This window comes from Neophocaena asiaeorientalis, unplaced genomic scaffold, assembly GCF_003031525.2.
Source record: "Neophocaena asiaeorientalis asiaeorientalis breed wild unplaced genomic scaffold, Neophocaena_asiaeorientalis_V1.1 scaffold152, whole genome shotgun sequence".
NCBI classification, from domain to species: Eukaryota; Metazoa; Chordata; class Mammalia; order Artiodactyla; family Phocoenidae; genus Neophocaena; species Neophocaena asiaeorientalis.
The window spans coordinates 4,328,758-4,342,606 of NW_020185338.1; the positions used below are offsets into that span (position 1 = coordinate 4,328,758).

The following is a 13,849-nucleotide window of genomic DNA, read 5'->3' on the forward strand; positions in this document are numbered from 1 at the left end:
GTGGAGCTCAGGCGGTAATGAGAGCGATGGGGAGTGGCTGTAAATATAGATGAAGCTTTGCTCGCTCACCCTCCACTCACCTCCTGCCGTGCGGCCCCGTTCCTAATAGGCCACCGACTGTACCGGTCTGTGGCCAGGGAGTTGGGGACCCCTGACTTACGTCAAACTTATGGGGAGGAGCAGAAGGTATTCTTCCTTGAAGAGGTGGAGTTTGACCTGAAAGCTAAAGGATGAATTGGATTTGGCCAAATGAGGGTGTAGAATGCATTCCAGACAGAAGAAAGAGAAAAATTAGTTTGTTAGACCTAGATAGATGGTGTGAGAGTGATAAGGGGTAAAGTGTCAGAGGTAGAATCCAAATAATTAAGGGATTTGGGTATAAAACTGAACAATCTGAACTTTATCCTGAAAGCTCTTGGGGGAGGGAAGTCTTGGCATGTTTAAACAGAGTAGTTTCATGGTTAGGTTTTTGTTTTGGGAAGATTAATCTGACAAGTAGTATTGAGGATAAAATATGGGGAGGCAGATGGGAGACCCTGAAACCATTTAGGCTGTTCTAATAATTGAGGAGAGCCTAGGAAGGTAGTGGGGTTGAAGATGAGGGGATGAAGAGAGATATTAAAGAGGTCTTGGTGACTGAAGATAGATGGAAAGTTTGATGAAAGGGTGACCCTAAATTTATGGCTCAGACAGGTGTTGTTCTTTACTAAGATGGCAAATACATGAGAAGGAAACAGATTTAGGAAAAAGTGCTATGTTTGGTTGGGGATGTGTTGAGCTTGAAGTGGCTAGAGAGTAGCTCCATGGGCCTGTGTGTCAGTGGCAGGGGCTGAGACACCAGCAGAATGTCAGTGGTAGCATATATGAGAGTAAAATAGAACATCAAGCCCCATGGAAGTCAAGTCTTGCCCTTGGCATACACCTGGCAAGGTGTTGGTTGTTTCATGTTAAAACCTATCTCTTTATTCCCCTTGCTACTGTTGCCCCCCAAAGTATACATACTTGGTGGGTTATTGATTTTGTGATTTCTTTGTTCAAGCAGTCATCAGCCATGGTTTAGGTATGATCAAGTGTTATTTCCTGCATCTTCCACCTCTCTCTTTCTATTCTGATGGAGAGTCTTGTGTGAGGTTTCCTTAGTACAGCCTGGCCTGGGGAATCACTGTGTGGTCGTTCTTAATAGCAAGAGGTAGCACCTATAAATCTCTAATAAGAATGAGGAGAGTGGAGGTTCCTTTAAGCAGTGCTGCTTGTAATATTTTCTTGCAAGATGTTGAGGGGAAAAATTACCTGAGATTCATCTTTCCCATTCTGGCCCCCAGATACTGTAGTTGACAAACAGCCTTAAGACAGAGAAACTGTTTCATTTCTTCTAAAAACCACTCTGTGAGTCAAGGTCCTCAAGATAAATTTGTAGTAATGAGATTCATCAATAGACTTAGCAAGCTTACCTCCCAGCCAACCCTCATCTCAGTAGAAGAGAAACCTGGTTGTTGCTTGGAACCTATGTTTTAGCTATGGGACAGACAACAGCCGTATTTGCCCAATGATGGGCAAAACCAAGACAGGCAAACAGATAACCTGGGAAACGGCTTTCCACAGCTCAACGCTGCCCAAGAGCTGGCTAAATACGGGCATGCTAGATGGCATGTATAAGCACTCTGAAAAGGTGTTCATTATTGGATTTGTTTTATTCATACTTTTGAAAACTTTTTATTTTTTAGGCAACCTCCCGACTTCTAGTAAATTACCCAGAGCCCTATCGTTCTCAAATACTGGATTATCTCTTTAAGGTAATGAAAAAATAATTATTTAATGGTATCTGTGATATCTTAGAAACTGTGGTGAATTTCACCAATAGTCTTTAGTGCCTTCACAATTCTAGTTTTTAAAAAACTAGGCAAATTACTTTTGGAATAAGTTGCTGTTTATTTGAAGTTTTGCTTTGGTTTTCTCATCTGCAAAACCAAAGGCAGTGATTAGTAATTGTCTTAAAGTGTTTTGTCCTTCATACAATGAATCACAGTGTTAATATTGTTACTTCTTTCCCCAGCCAAACTTCGGTGCCTCTTTGCATATTCTAAAAGTTGAAATAGGTGGTGATGGGCAGACAACAGGTAGGAGTATTTGTGGAATGGCATCGTTTTCCCCCAGTATTTAAACCTATACTTAAACTTATGGACTGTGGTTTCAGAATATAAAGAATGCCAACATTTTTTATGTTGATTACTGCTTAGATTGTTCTTTATTGTTCCTTCTTCATTCTAATTATTTTTAAAATATTATATCAAAATATGCATTTTTTCCATACAAAGCAGCTTGTGGACTTTAGATTGCTTATTTAGTTGAAGTACTAAGTAGTAAACAAATCCACAGTTTTTTATAAACTAATATTTACTAGACAGAGCATAGGGAGAGTTTGGAATTTTACTGAGAAGTTAAAAAAAGAAAGATTTTAATGTATAAAATATGTAAGATGTTATTAGCTTTAAATAAAAATATGTGGCAAAAATATAAGTAATTTCAGAGATATTTCAGAGATATAGCTTTTTTTTTTTTTTTTTTTTTTTTTTTTTTTGCGGTATAATGCTGTAAGCTTTTTTGTCTTTTAAAAATAAAATCATTTTCAACCACTAAATTTTCAATCTTCATTGTCATAATTTTGGCTTTGTGTAGTACATGTAGTCAATTAAAAAATTTATAGGTCTCTGGTTTTCAGGAAGAAGAAAATTCTCTCAATGATTGTATATAACTTATTTTTTATCAGTTAGATTCCATTATAGTGAACCTTAGAGTATTGTCTATATACCCGTGTACCTGTTAGTGACTTGGAAGTGGCTTTTGTTAAATAGATATATCTGCGTAGTGGAATTGGTATTTAATTCATGCTGAAAAGAAACAATGCAAATGAAAAACAAAAGAAAATCCCATAACAAAACTATCCCCAACCTATTATAAAAGACATGCATTTTATTGTCAAACCCTATTTCTTACGTGCCCTACGTCAGGATTGGTTCTGGAATACTGCTTCTCTGAAATGTGTGTATGTGTGTAGGGGAGAGTGGCCTACAAAGCACCATTAACAGATAGTTTCCTTTCTGTTTTGCTCTCTCCCATTCAGATGGCACCGAGCCCTCCCACATGCACTATGCATTAGATGAGAATTATTTCCGAGGATATGAGTGGTGGTTAATGAAGGAAGCTAAGAAGCGGAACCCTAATATCACACTCATGGGTAAGAAGTGAAGTTTGATGTACTTTTGTAGTCTGTTTTCCTTTAATTTTTAAATTCTGAATCATGTGTGTGGAGTATCTATTAATACTGTAGTATTAATAATGTTGTTAATACTACCAGTATGCTACCAGCAGCAAAGCATGCGCCAGGCATGATTCCTTCTTTGCTCATATATATTGTGTCTGATATTTATCATACCTCTGGAGTAAGACATTACTCTTCTCATTTTACAGAAGCAGTGGAGGCTTAGAGAGCTTATAGCACTGACTTAAGGTCAGAAAATTAGTAAATGTCAAAATCAGGTTTAGAACCTTATTCTGTTGTTTTCGATTTTTTGTTTTTTTTCTTTTTTTTGTGGTGCTATACTAATTTCCTCAACAAAATTTCTCATCAAAATTTGTAAAAGGGCAATACTATTTATAAAATTGTATACTGTATGCAGCAGTATATCCCAGCTATTTGCAAAAATTGTGTGCTACATGCAGTAGTAGACCCCATTTCTAGATGAGGTACGTACAAAAGTTTTTTTTGGTTTGTATGTGTGTTTGTTTTGAACCTCAAGGATGTGGTGGTCACTGTTCTAGGCACTGGGGATGCCTAGAACAATCCAGCCCCCAATTCCTGTCCTCGTGGAGCTTAGATTCTAGTGTCAGGATGGTTTCTTAAATGGGACTGTACTCCTTGCACTGTTCTCCTGTAGCAGTGCACAGACCTATAAAAGATTTCAAACATACACAGTGGTGACATACTTTTATCATTTGAAATGAATTTGATTTTTTTAAACAGGCTTATACATTCAGGCTAAATTACATGAGTTGAGATCCATTTTATAGGACTTAATTTCAAGTTATTTTAAAAATCATTTTCAACCATCCAATTAAAGGGCAAGCATAAGTTTTTCTAAGTTAAAAAAAAATGAGGAGGTCAGTGTGTTCTTTCTAAATGGACTTTTGTAAGAGATTCCAGAAATGTTTTGAGCAGTAAAAAGCATCACTGACTTCAGCACATACTTGCCCATTGTGCTGTTTTCAAGGTCAGTTCTAATTTAAATGCAGAAAATCTGGCATGCTGAACCATGTCCTAACAAAGACTTCACATGGTGGGCCTTCAGAATGTATTTGGCATTTCATTGTTCTAAAACATTCCATTATTTTAATGTCACATTTATTATGTGGATGCACTTAGGCATTCTTCTAGAGTTTAGAAAAATAAGCATTTTGTCACTTTGATTTTAATTTTTTTCAATGGTGAACTAGATTGGTAATATATATTAACAGTTAAGGAACTTAATGTTGACCTTATTTTAATATTAATATATTAGTAAGAGAATTAGGATTTAGAATCTTAATTAGTGCTTCTCTACTCTTCTCATATTTTTTTTGGATTAATAATAACTGGGGTATTGGAAGAATGTGGATTATTTGTTCTATATCGTGTAACAAAGGTATATTTCCCTATTGAGTCAATGGCATTTGTATTGACATAGGACAAACTAGTTTTGTTAAATTTGATTACCTGACTAATTAGTCTTTAAATAGCTTCAGGTTGTAAGAATACTAGTGAATAAGGAATTTGTATTGTACTTAGCTCACAGAAATAGTTAAGCATAAGCCTTTCAAAACTCTTTGATTTGACCTTAGAGGACAAAAATTGAACATTGTATATCTTTTTAGCAGGAGGTGTGGAAGTTAAATTAAATTGTAGGTTACATTTCTTTATATTGGTAAGTATCATTGAGAGAGGTGTTTGTTTTTGTTTATTTTTATTTGTTTTTCTTGAAAGAGCATTTGGAATTATGGAACCTGACTCTCGGGGTCAATAGGAATTACTGTGTTCATAAACTGGAAGGGATTTTGAGAATTTGTGCATGATGTGTAATCTTTCCTTTAGTCAGATCTTTATTGGCTCTTTGCTTAGCCTGTGTTTGTTCTTTTTGATTTATTTTGCTTTGTTTTTAATAGTGCCAGCACTCCTATACCTACTCCAACTTTGCCTCTTCCTCTCTGCAGGGCTGCCATGGTCGTTCCCTGGATGGCTGGGGAAAGGTTTCAACTGGCCTTATGTAAATCTTCAGCTGACTGCCTACTATGTCGTGAGTTGGATTGTGGGCGCCAAGCATTATCATGATCTGGACATTGATTATATCGGAGTTAGTAATATATTTTTTAGAACATGATTAACCTTTGGACATTTATTTATAATTTTTAAAGTAATTTGTGGCACTTTGTTGACTACTTTGTGTCATGAGACTAATTTGTTCTATTGATGTCTATTAACAAATTAACTACATGTTGCCATTTATTCTTTCTCTCTGCCCATCCAAATTCTTCCCACTTTAGAAAACTATACTTAGTATATGCCTCCTGGAACTATTTCTTTGTTTTTGTTATTGGTACTACCCCAGGTCAAATTCTTCTTCTTCCAAGCTTTCCCTAGTTTCTCTAGTTCTTACAACAATATTGTATTTACTATATAGTTTAATGAATGATTAATCTCATTTTGCTCCATGAGTCTTCCGTGGTCCTAAACCAGAGGGTGGCCGACTTCTTCTTAAAGGGCCAGAGAGTAAATATTTTAGGCTTTGTGGATCAAAAGGCAATATTAAGGATATTATGTAGGTAATTATATAATCATTTAAAATGTAACCACTTAAAACTGTTAAAATCCATTTTTAGCTTTCAGGCTATAAAAAGTACAAATGGTGTGCCAGATTTGGCAAGCTGGCAGAAATCTGCCTACCCTTTTCCTAAACCGTTATTTAACACCTTTTATTGATTTAAAAATGTAAAACGATATCTTGTGTTTCTAGCTGGTCTGTTGGCAGGCTGGAGGGATACGTCACCCTGCACTGTACCCCATAGAGCCTCACACACACTCATAGTGGGTCTCTATACACTTTTGCTTGTTAATATGCTGTCTGTCAAAACTGACTTTAAAAGTTTTCATGCAATTAGCAAGCAGTTATTGAGCTTCTACTGTGTTGAGGCATTGTGACTATTATGTTTTAGGGATACCAAGATTAGTAAGCTCTTGAGGAGTTCAGTGAAAGAGGCAGACACGGGAACAGATAAAACTACAGTAACACAGGACATGATATAGGACATGAGGATGAGCCAAGGGCTCTAGGAAGCCAGAATCAAGAATATACTTGTTTTTGTTATCCTTCCCCAGATTACAACAAAATTGTTTGAGAACTTTCTTAAATGTCAGGGTATGTTTAACCCATAGTGAAACTAAATGTAGGTTTGGGTCAAACAGCATTCTATTATGGTAAAGTCACACTTAGAAATTGTTTCTGGTAAATAATGGGTTATTCACATCTCTTTTAGACTCTTGATAATCACAAGCTATGGTGAGGAAGCTTCTTTGATAAGAACACTTTCCAGTATCACTGGAGGCTGAAAAGAGTACCTGGAGGCTAGGCCCATCTCTCAGCTACAGACTGAAAGTCGTGGAAGTTCTCTTTTAACTCTAAAACCTCCTGCTACATGATTCTGAGCCTGAGAGATTTGTGCATGTTCCATTTATCTGTCTTCATTAAGAGTTTGCTTTTGTTATGTGGCACATCATTGTGATTCTCTGTGTGCACTAAAAAAATTACTCCTGTACATTGTCCTTATTAATACTTGGCTTTGGGGTGTGTGTGTAGGGATCTTATAAGAATTATTACAACAATCCCGTGTCTGTTAGGTCTCCAGTGCCTGCTATAGTCCTCGGCATACATTGCCTTGTCAATCTTTGTTGAATGATTGAATGGATATTCCATTTTTAGAAATCTCTGGGATTAGGTGACTTTTTGAAAAATACCCACCAAATATTTTAAGGTTTTTAAAAATAACATTTTAATTAAAAATTATGTTGTCTTATAAATATCTATAAATTTAATAACAGGACATTCCCTTAAGTAAGAAAAATGGATTTTCAGATGATAAGAAAGATGATGAGAGATAATATTAATGGAGAAAGGTTAATATTAATGATAATATTTGCTTTCTGACACAAAAACTTTCAGTTCTGACATTTTGACTTTCTGTTTTGCAGATTTGGAATGAGAGGGCATTTGACATCAATTATATTAAGGTCTGTACAACTTTAAAGTCTTTTTATCTTTAAGTTATTAGTGAAAAATTCTTTTATGGTTTCACGGAAATTAGTAGTAGGAACACCATATTTTTTATAGCACAGTTATTTATTTTGCTAGTTATAACATAAAATCCAAGCAAAATGTTAATAATATTTATATTCCTGATTAAGGCATATGTAATTCCCTCTATGCACCAAATTGCCTTTGTCTGTAGAGTTGTGTTGAGTTTTCCTACTTAAATATTCATTATTTGTGGAATTATGATAATCGTTATAAAAACAATTGTATCATTTTAGATTTTTAGGACTTCAAGAAATGTAGATTTTTCTTTCACCGTCATATATCAAAATTTATAGTATATAATCTCATTCTTGTTTTCTGTGGAATGCCTATTATATTGGAGTGTGTTAGATGTTTCTATTTGTGATTAGCAAATAGGTAGCAACTAACATTTGCAATGTGTGTTACTTTTTGAGCCACTTTCCCTAAATATTTATTTCTATTTAATTCTTACTACCTCCTTTATGAGGTAACTACTATTATTTCTATTTTTCAGAAAAGGAAAATCTGAGAATAATAATCCCTTCTGTCATTGGAAAACAAATGGCAGTTTAACTTTTCAGGTGGAGATATTCTTTAGTTTATCCTTATATTTGTCTTGTTTTATGTGTCTTTTCTCCAAGAAATATAATTTTGTGGTTATATTTTCTTTCAGTTTAAAATTTTTTTTTCTTTAAATTGAGTGTCTTATGTTTTTAAGCAGGTAATATCCACTAAATTTCTTTCATTTGTTTATTCATTCAGTCTGCCAGGAAGCATTTACTCAACACCTAGTTTGTTAGGCATTGTGTACATGCTTGGAATACAAGGATAAAAAGTACTGTTTCTGCTCCAAAAGAGTTAACATCTGGGGACTGTAGAGTCCCATATGAACAACTAAGATATCAGCTATAATTTCTTTGGCACAATAATGCACAGGGTTGTCAGAAGGTACAGAGAGGGGGTGACACCTCTGCATGAGGATTTGGGAAGTCTGTTGGGAAGTCTGCTGGAAGACTAGTTGGAATCTTCAAGGTGGGATGGATAGGAACTCCCCAAGTTGCTAAGGCAGGACCATACCTTTGAGAAGTGAAGACTGGGAGGTAAAGGGATTTGGGGGAAGAGCAAGTGGAGAAAGATGGATTAGACAAGTGGGGGCACTGAGCCATCAGTAGGCCATTATGTTCACTGCAGTAACAGCACAATTTAATCACTAGTTGTGGGGAGGAGAAGGTATAGATTTAGAGGACTGAATGCAGCCAGAGCCAGGTAACTCAAAGTTAACTCCATGCTGTAGGCATTACCAGTGAAGTGGTGAGTGTGGTGGTGTGGAGGTGGGACAGTGGAACTAGTGTAAGATTGAAGCACAAGAGTTGTTCATGGAAAGTTATGACTGCTGTGAGTACAGGTAGGTCTGATGAGAGCAGCAGGGGGACAGAGCAGAAGCCAAGTTAGTGGCTGTGTCCTGTGTAACCCTATAGTCAGGTGGACCATGTTGCCGCAGTCATGGACTTTCATCTTCCCAAATTTGACATTTCATAGTTTTTTTTTCTCCTTGGGATTATACATGTCTCTTTAATTGTGTTCATTTCATTTGATGGAAGAATTAGAATTTAGTTCCCTTTTTCTTTTAAACTAATGGTCTGCAACTAAGGTGGTTATTTTATTTTATTTATTTATTTTTTTACTATTAAGAGTCTGTTGCTGGTTCCATTGCATTCTAATTCAGCTTACCTGATTTGAAAGACTGTAATTCCTGTTCTAAGACTCATCATCAGCGTTTCAAACAGTTCAGACTTCATTTCCTTCCCTGAAACTTTAGTTTACCTGCAGTAACATGTCTCAGGAAATAACTTTTAGTTTGCATTTGCCATTTTTGTAGCAAGATTTTATTGGAATCTGCGTCCTGTTTGTTAAAATGCCTATTGAAAGGGTTCAATAATGGCAGATGAATGTAGGTGTTCAGGTTCGATAAGCTTAATGAATATATATTCCGTATAGTATAATAAGATGGCCCCTGGAAATAATGAGGATTTGTTTTTAAGAGTAGAAATAAACACAGTACAAACAAGCAATGTATGTAAAGGTGGCAAGGCTATTATTTCTTTTATTTTTGCTATTTACATTGTATTTATGGTTTACTCTGGTTTTCAGTGATGTTTTAAAATTGTGTCTGGAAAATCCCGTCTAGGATCTGAGGGTGGTGGACGGAAATGGATGTGTGAGTCTCTGGACTCTCATTCAGTCCAATCAGAACAGTTTCCTTTTCATTTCTCTTATAGGTAGGGTTTCTATCTAGGCTTTTTAGGGGGCAGAAAGGGATGGGTTCCACAGCAAGAACATTTGGAATACATTAGATAAAACTTTGCTCAAAGAATGCTGCTATTCATACTGATTTTGGCAATCTATTATAAAACATAGATTATAGGCTTGTATAGTTTGGAGTATTATTTGAATATATACTTAAAAGTAAGCAATCTTAGAGGTGATGGTCTAGGAATAGCACTAGAAAAACTAGATATAATATTGCGATAAATGCAAATGTGACTAAGTTGTTCTCCTTCCTCTCTGTAGGGATAAGAAAGAATTTCAGGGTGATGAAACTCAAGATTGGTCTCCTAATAGAGAGCTTGGGAATCTCAATCCTACTGAATCTTGAGAGTTGGTCTTTATTTACTATTAAGGATCTGTTCAGATTTCTTCCAGAGTGGAATTGATTTATTATTTGCCTCCTAAAAGAGCACATTAATTGGAAATTTCTTTAGTTCAGAAAAGTTAGAGAGTGAAAAGAGAGCTTGTGAAAATCTTTGTTCTTTCTTATCTTAATTAATTCAACCAATGTTTATTGAGCACCTGCTACTATGAACCTGACAGTTCAGAGTGCTTGGGGGTATAGCGGTGGGTTTATTCACACCCATTCATCAAGAACTACTTCTGTTTTGAAACTAACACGGTATTGTGAAGCAATTATACTCCAATAAAGATCTATTTAAAAACAAAACAAAACTACTTCTGTTTTGAAATCTGAACTTCCTTCTCCTAGGTGAAATAATGACTTCTTTTCTCTTGTCTTGTTTTATATTTTGGCAATCCATACATTTCAGTATATACTACTCTCTGATTTTCTAGGACATTCTGTTAGTTTTAGTGTCCTGGTGAGTGTGTTTGCCACCTAAGGGTGAGAACCCCATCTTGTGCTTTTTTTAGAGTCCTCATGGGGCCCAGATACAGAACTAAATACCAGAGTAGGCACTCTGTGCTTTGTTCATTTATTTCCTGTTACAGTTAGCTTGTTACTTTTAATCTGGTGGGTGGATAGTCCTACAGGCAGATTTTATTGCCTGCCCTGTGTATACCTATTAAAGACTTGAGGGTAACAGCAGAATATTTCTTATTTCTACTTCTAGTATGGTACAAAATACTAAGAACTGTAATCTTTTCAGTAATGGCAGAATATTTAAAGACATTGGAAAATACTCAAAATAAACTAAGTTAAAGCATTTTATTTACCAAATAGTATATTTAATTTGATCCCAATTTATTGTGTCTGTATAAGAGAATTCATGAAAAAATGCATACCAGGGTAATAGTGGGTTTTTTATGGGTAGTACTGCTCTGATTTTTAAAAAAAAATTTCCACCCTTGCACCCAAATTTTCTATGGCTAAACATAATTTTAAATTCAGAGGGAAAATCCCTCTAAAACATTTTTACCTCTTGTTTTTTTTTTTTCTCCTTACATTCCCATGAAGTGGGTTATCTTAGTGATAATGCTTTTTTCCCCCCACACGGGGCACATTTCTATTGAGAAATAATATTGACACTATCATCCAGGTTGCTGAGTTTGAAGACATTTTAGCTTTCTTCAGTGTAATTCAGCCGCTGAAAACTCATTTTTAACCTTTCCTGTGTTCTGCTTCTCTCTCTGAAAGGTGTTAAGAAGAATGCTGAACTATCAAGGTCTCCAGCAAGTGAAAATCATAGCGAGTGATAATCTCTGGGAGCCCATTTCTGCTTCTATGCTGCTTGACTCTGAGCTCTTGAGGGTGATTGATGTCATAGGGTAAGGAATGTTTTACTTTGAAAACTAAGTTTCTGACTGCTTGCTGTGGATATTGACTGTGCCTTTGTTTTTGCCTGCTTCTCCCCATTTGATTATATTTTCAGAAGGTAGCTTTCTTGTATTTATTTAACCAAAGCATGTATAAATGATATTTCATTCCTTTTTTCTTTGAAATGTATATACTTTGGGAATCTTTCTATGACAATGGAATAATATACTGGTAACTTAAAATATTGTTTTAATGTTTGGAGTAATAAAACATGGCTTTGTTTAGATTAAGGGGCAGAGTAGTGTTTACATTTTAGAAATTATAAAGGCAGTGTTGTGAAATTAGTTCCTAACCCTCAGACTTCCTGTGCTTGGGCGTTCATGAACACTTAGGTAAATGGTATGGTATGATCACTGACCGTGACTTTTGTTACATATCCTAAGCAGTATGGCTTTGACCCTGCTCCTTAGTCCAGTTCTGCCTTTCAGCCTTCGGGGCCTTGACCTCACTGGGTTCCAGCAGTATTTTTTTCTTTTAAGTGTATTTGAATTTTGTCTATCATGATAATGTATATAAACATTTGAAAAATAGAATACATATATATGTGGAGTTCTTTATTCAGTGTGAAGGCTCTGCTTGAACTATGTGTGCTTTTTTTTTTTAATGAAGAATTTTCAATGTGCACAAAAATAGGCAGAATAATATGGTGGATATTCATGTTCCCATCATTCAGCCTCCATAACTATGAACCCATGAACAATTCTCCATTCACATGCCTATCCATTCCTCTTTTCTTCCTCCTCACATTATTTTGAAGCAAATCCCAGACATTATATTATTTCTTCCATAAAAATTTTACCATTTATCTCTCAAGATAAAAACTCTTTCATTTCACCATAAATAATACTATTATCACAAGAAACTATGTGATAGTTTCTTGATATTATCAAATATCTGTTATTGTTATTTTATAGTTTTATTTGATTGAATCTGGATCCAATTTAGATTCATATATTATGATTAGTTGATACCTAAGTCTCTTCTAATTTTTTGGTTCTTACTCCATCTCTTTTTTTTTCCTTTCATTTGTTGAAGAAACTGGATTGTTTGTCCTGTAAAGCTTCTCACAGTCTGGATTTTACTGATTTCATCTTTGTAGTTAAGTTTAAAATGCTCATCTATCCTGTTTCTTGTTAGAAATTGATAGAGGCGTGATTAGATTAGATTTAGGCTTATTTATTTATTTATTTTTTGGCAAGAAAAGTAAAATGTATTTTAATATTTTATATATTGACATTAGAATGTAATTTTTGCCTTTATTGTTAAAACTTGCATAAATAGGTCAAATCTTGAGGGAAAAAAGTTGTGTTGATCTTGAATATATTTGGCTAGGAAAAAATAAATGAAAATTTGGGTTTCACTGTATCTTCATGAAGAAGTTGGATGTTTAGTTCATTTTATCTTTATTGATGTTGGTATCTTATGCAATGAATTCTCCTTTGAGCACTGCTTTAGGTCTATCTCATGGAGTCTGTTTTTTTAATCATTATTTTCTAATTTACTGCATTATGGTCATTTAATGCTGAATGTATTATTTGATTTTTTTCATAAAATTTCCCAAGGTCTTCTTTTTATCTTATTAGGGTATATTTTCTATCAGGATACGAGAACTGAGTGTATATTATCCACCTTACTGATTGCATTGTTTCACTATTCTGTATTCTAATTATTCTGTTCACTTAAACTATCCAAGGTTACTAAGAGTGTTAGTTTCCTCTTATTAGTGAGTTTCTATTTTTCCTTTCAATCTCATGAAATTTCTGCTGTTAGAAAGTTGTTGCTGTGTTATTTGGTACATAGGTATTCGTAATGTTTTATCTTTATTATGGTTTGTAACTTATTATTAGAAAAAGTCATTCTTTGTCTCATATTATGCCTCTTGGTTGAATTTCGCTTTGCATGTAACTAAGAGAGAACTCTGCCTTTTTTTTTTCATTTGTATTTGCCTGATAGAATCTTTGCCCATACTTTTATTCTTTACCTTTCAAGGTAATTTTGTTTTAGGTGTGATGCTGCATATAGCATAGGTTCAGATTTTGTTCTGAAAATCTCCATATTTTAGTGAGTTTAACTCATTTATATTTATTGATTTACCTGAAGGTTTTGTTTTCTTTTCTACTGTTTGTCATTTAATGATTTGTACCATATATATATATTTATATTTATATATATAATACACCCCCACACACATTCTTTTGCTACGTGATTTGTTTTCTTTGCTCTTTTTAAATGAAGTGTCTTTTTTGTTATTTAACAAGTTTTGATTCTATTGATTACATTTATGCTGATACCTTTATACCAGTAGCTCTCAACTGGGGATAATTTTGCCTCCTACAGAACATTTGGCAATAACTGAAAATATTTTTTTTTTTTTTTTTTT

General features: G+C 34.6%; 1 protein-coding gene across 7 annotated transcripts in view; it reads left to right on the forward strand.

Annotated features, from left to right (window-relative positions):
• GALC (galactosylceramidase) overlaps window positions 1-13,849 on the forward strand; it is an 84,661-nt gene that overhangs the window by 14,644 nt on the left and 56,168 nt on the right. For 5 of the 7 annotated variants that reach the window (XR_003002038.1, XR_003002039.1, XM_024736268.1 and 2 more), the window contains exons 2-7: window positions 1,725-1,793; window positions 2,054-2,117; window positions 3,122-3,235; window positions 5,245-5,384; window positions 7,277-7,315; window positions 11,290-11,420. Coding sequence is in view for 5 of the 7 variants with exons in the window: in XM_024736268.1 (XP_024592036.1) it covers window positions 1,725-1,793; window positions 2,054-2,117; window positions 3,122-3,235; window positions 5,245-5,384; window positions 7,277-7,315; window positions 11,290-11,420 (557 nt within the window). In the remaining 2 variants the exon portion in view is untranslated. The remainder of the gene's footprint in view (window positions 1-1,724; window positions 1,794-2,053; window positions 2,118-3,121; window positions 3,236-5,244; window positions 5,385-7,276; window positions 7,316-11,289; window positions 11,421-13,849) is intronic. The other 2 variants (XM_024736271.1, XM_024736273.1) reach the window with 1 other exon arrangement.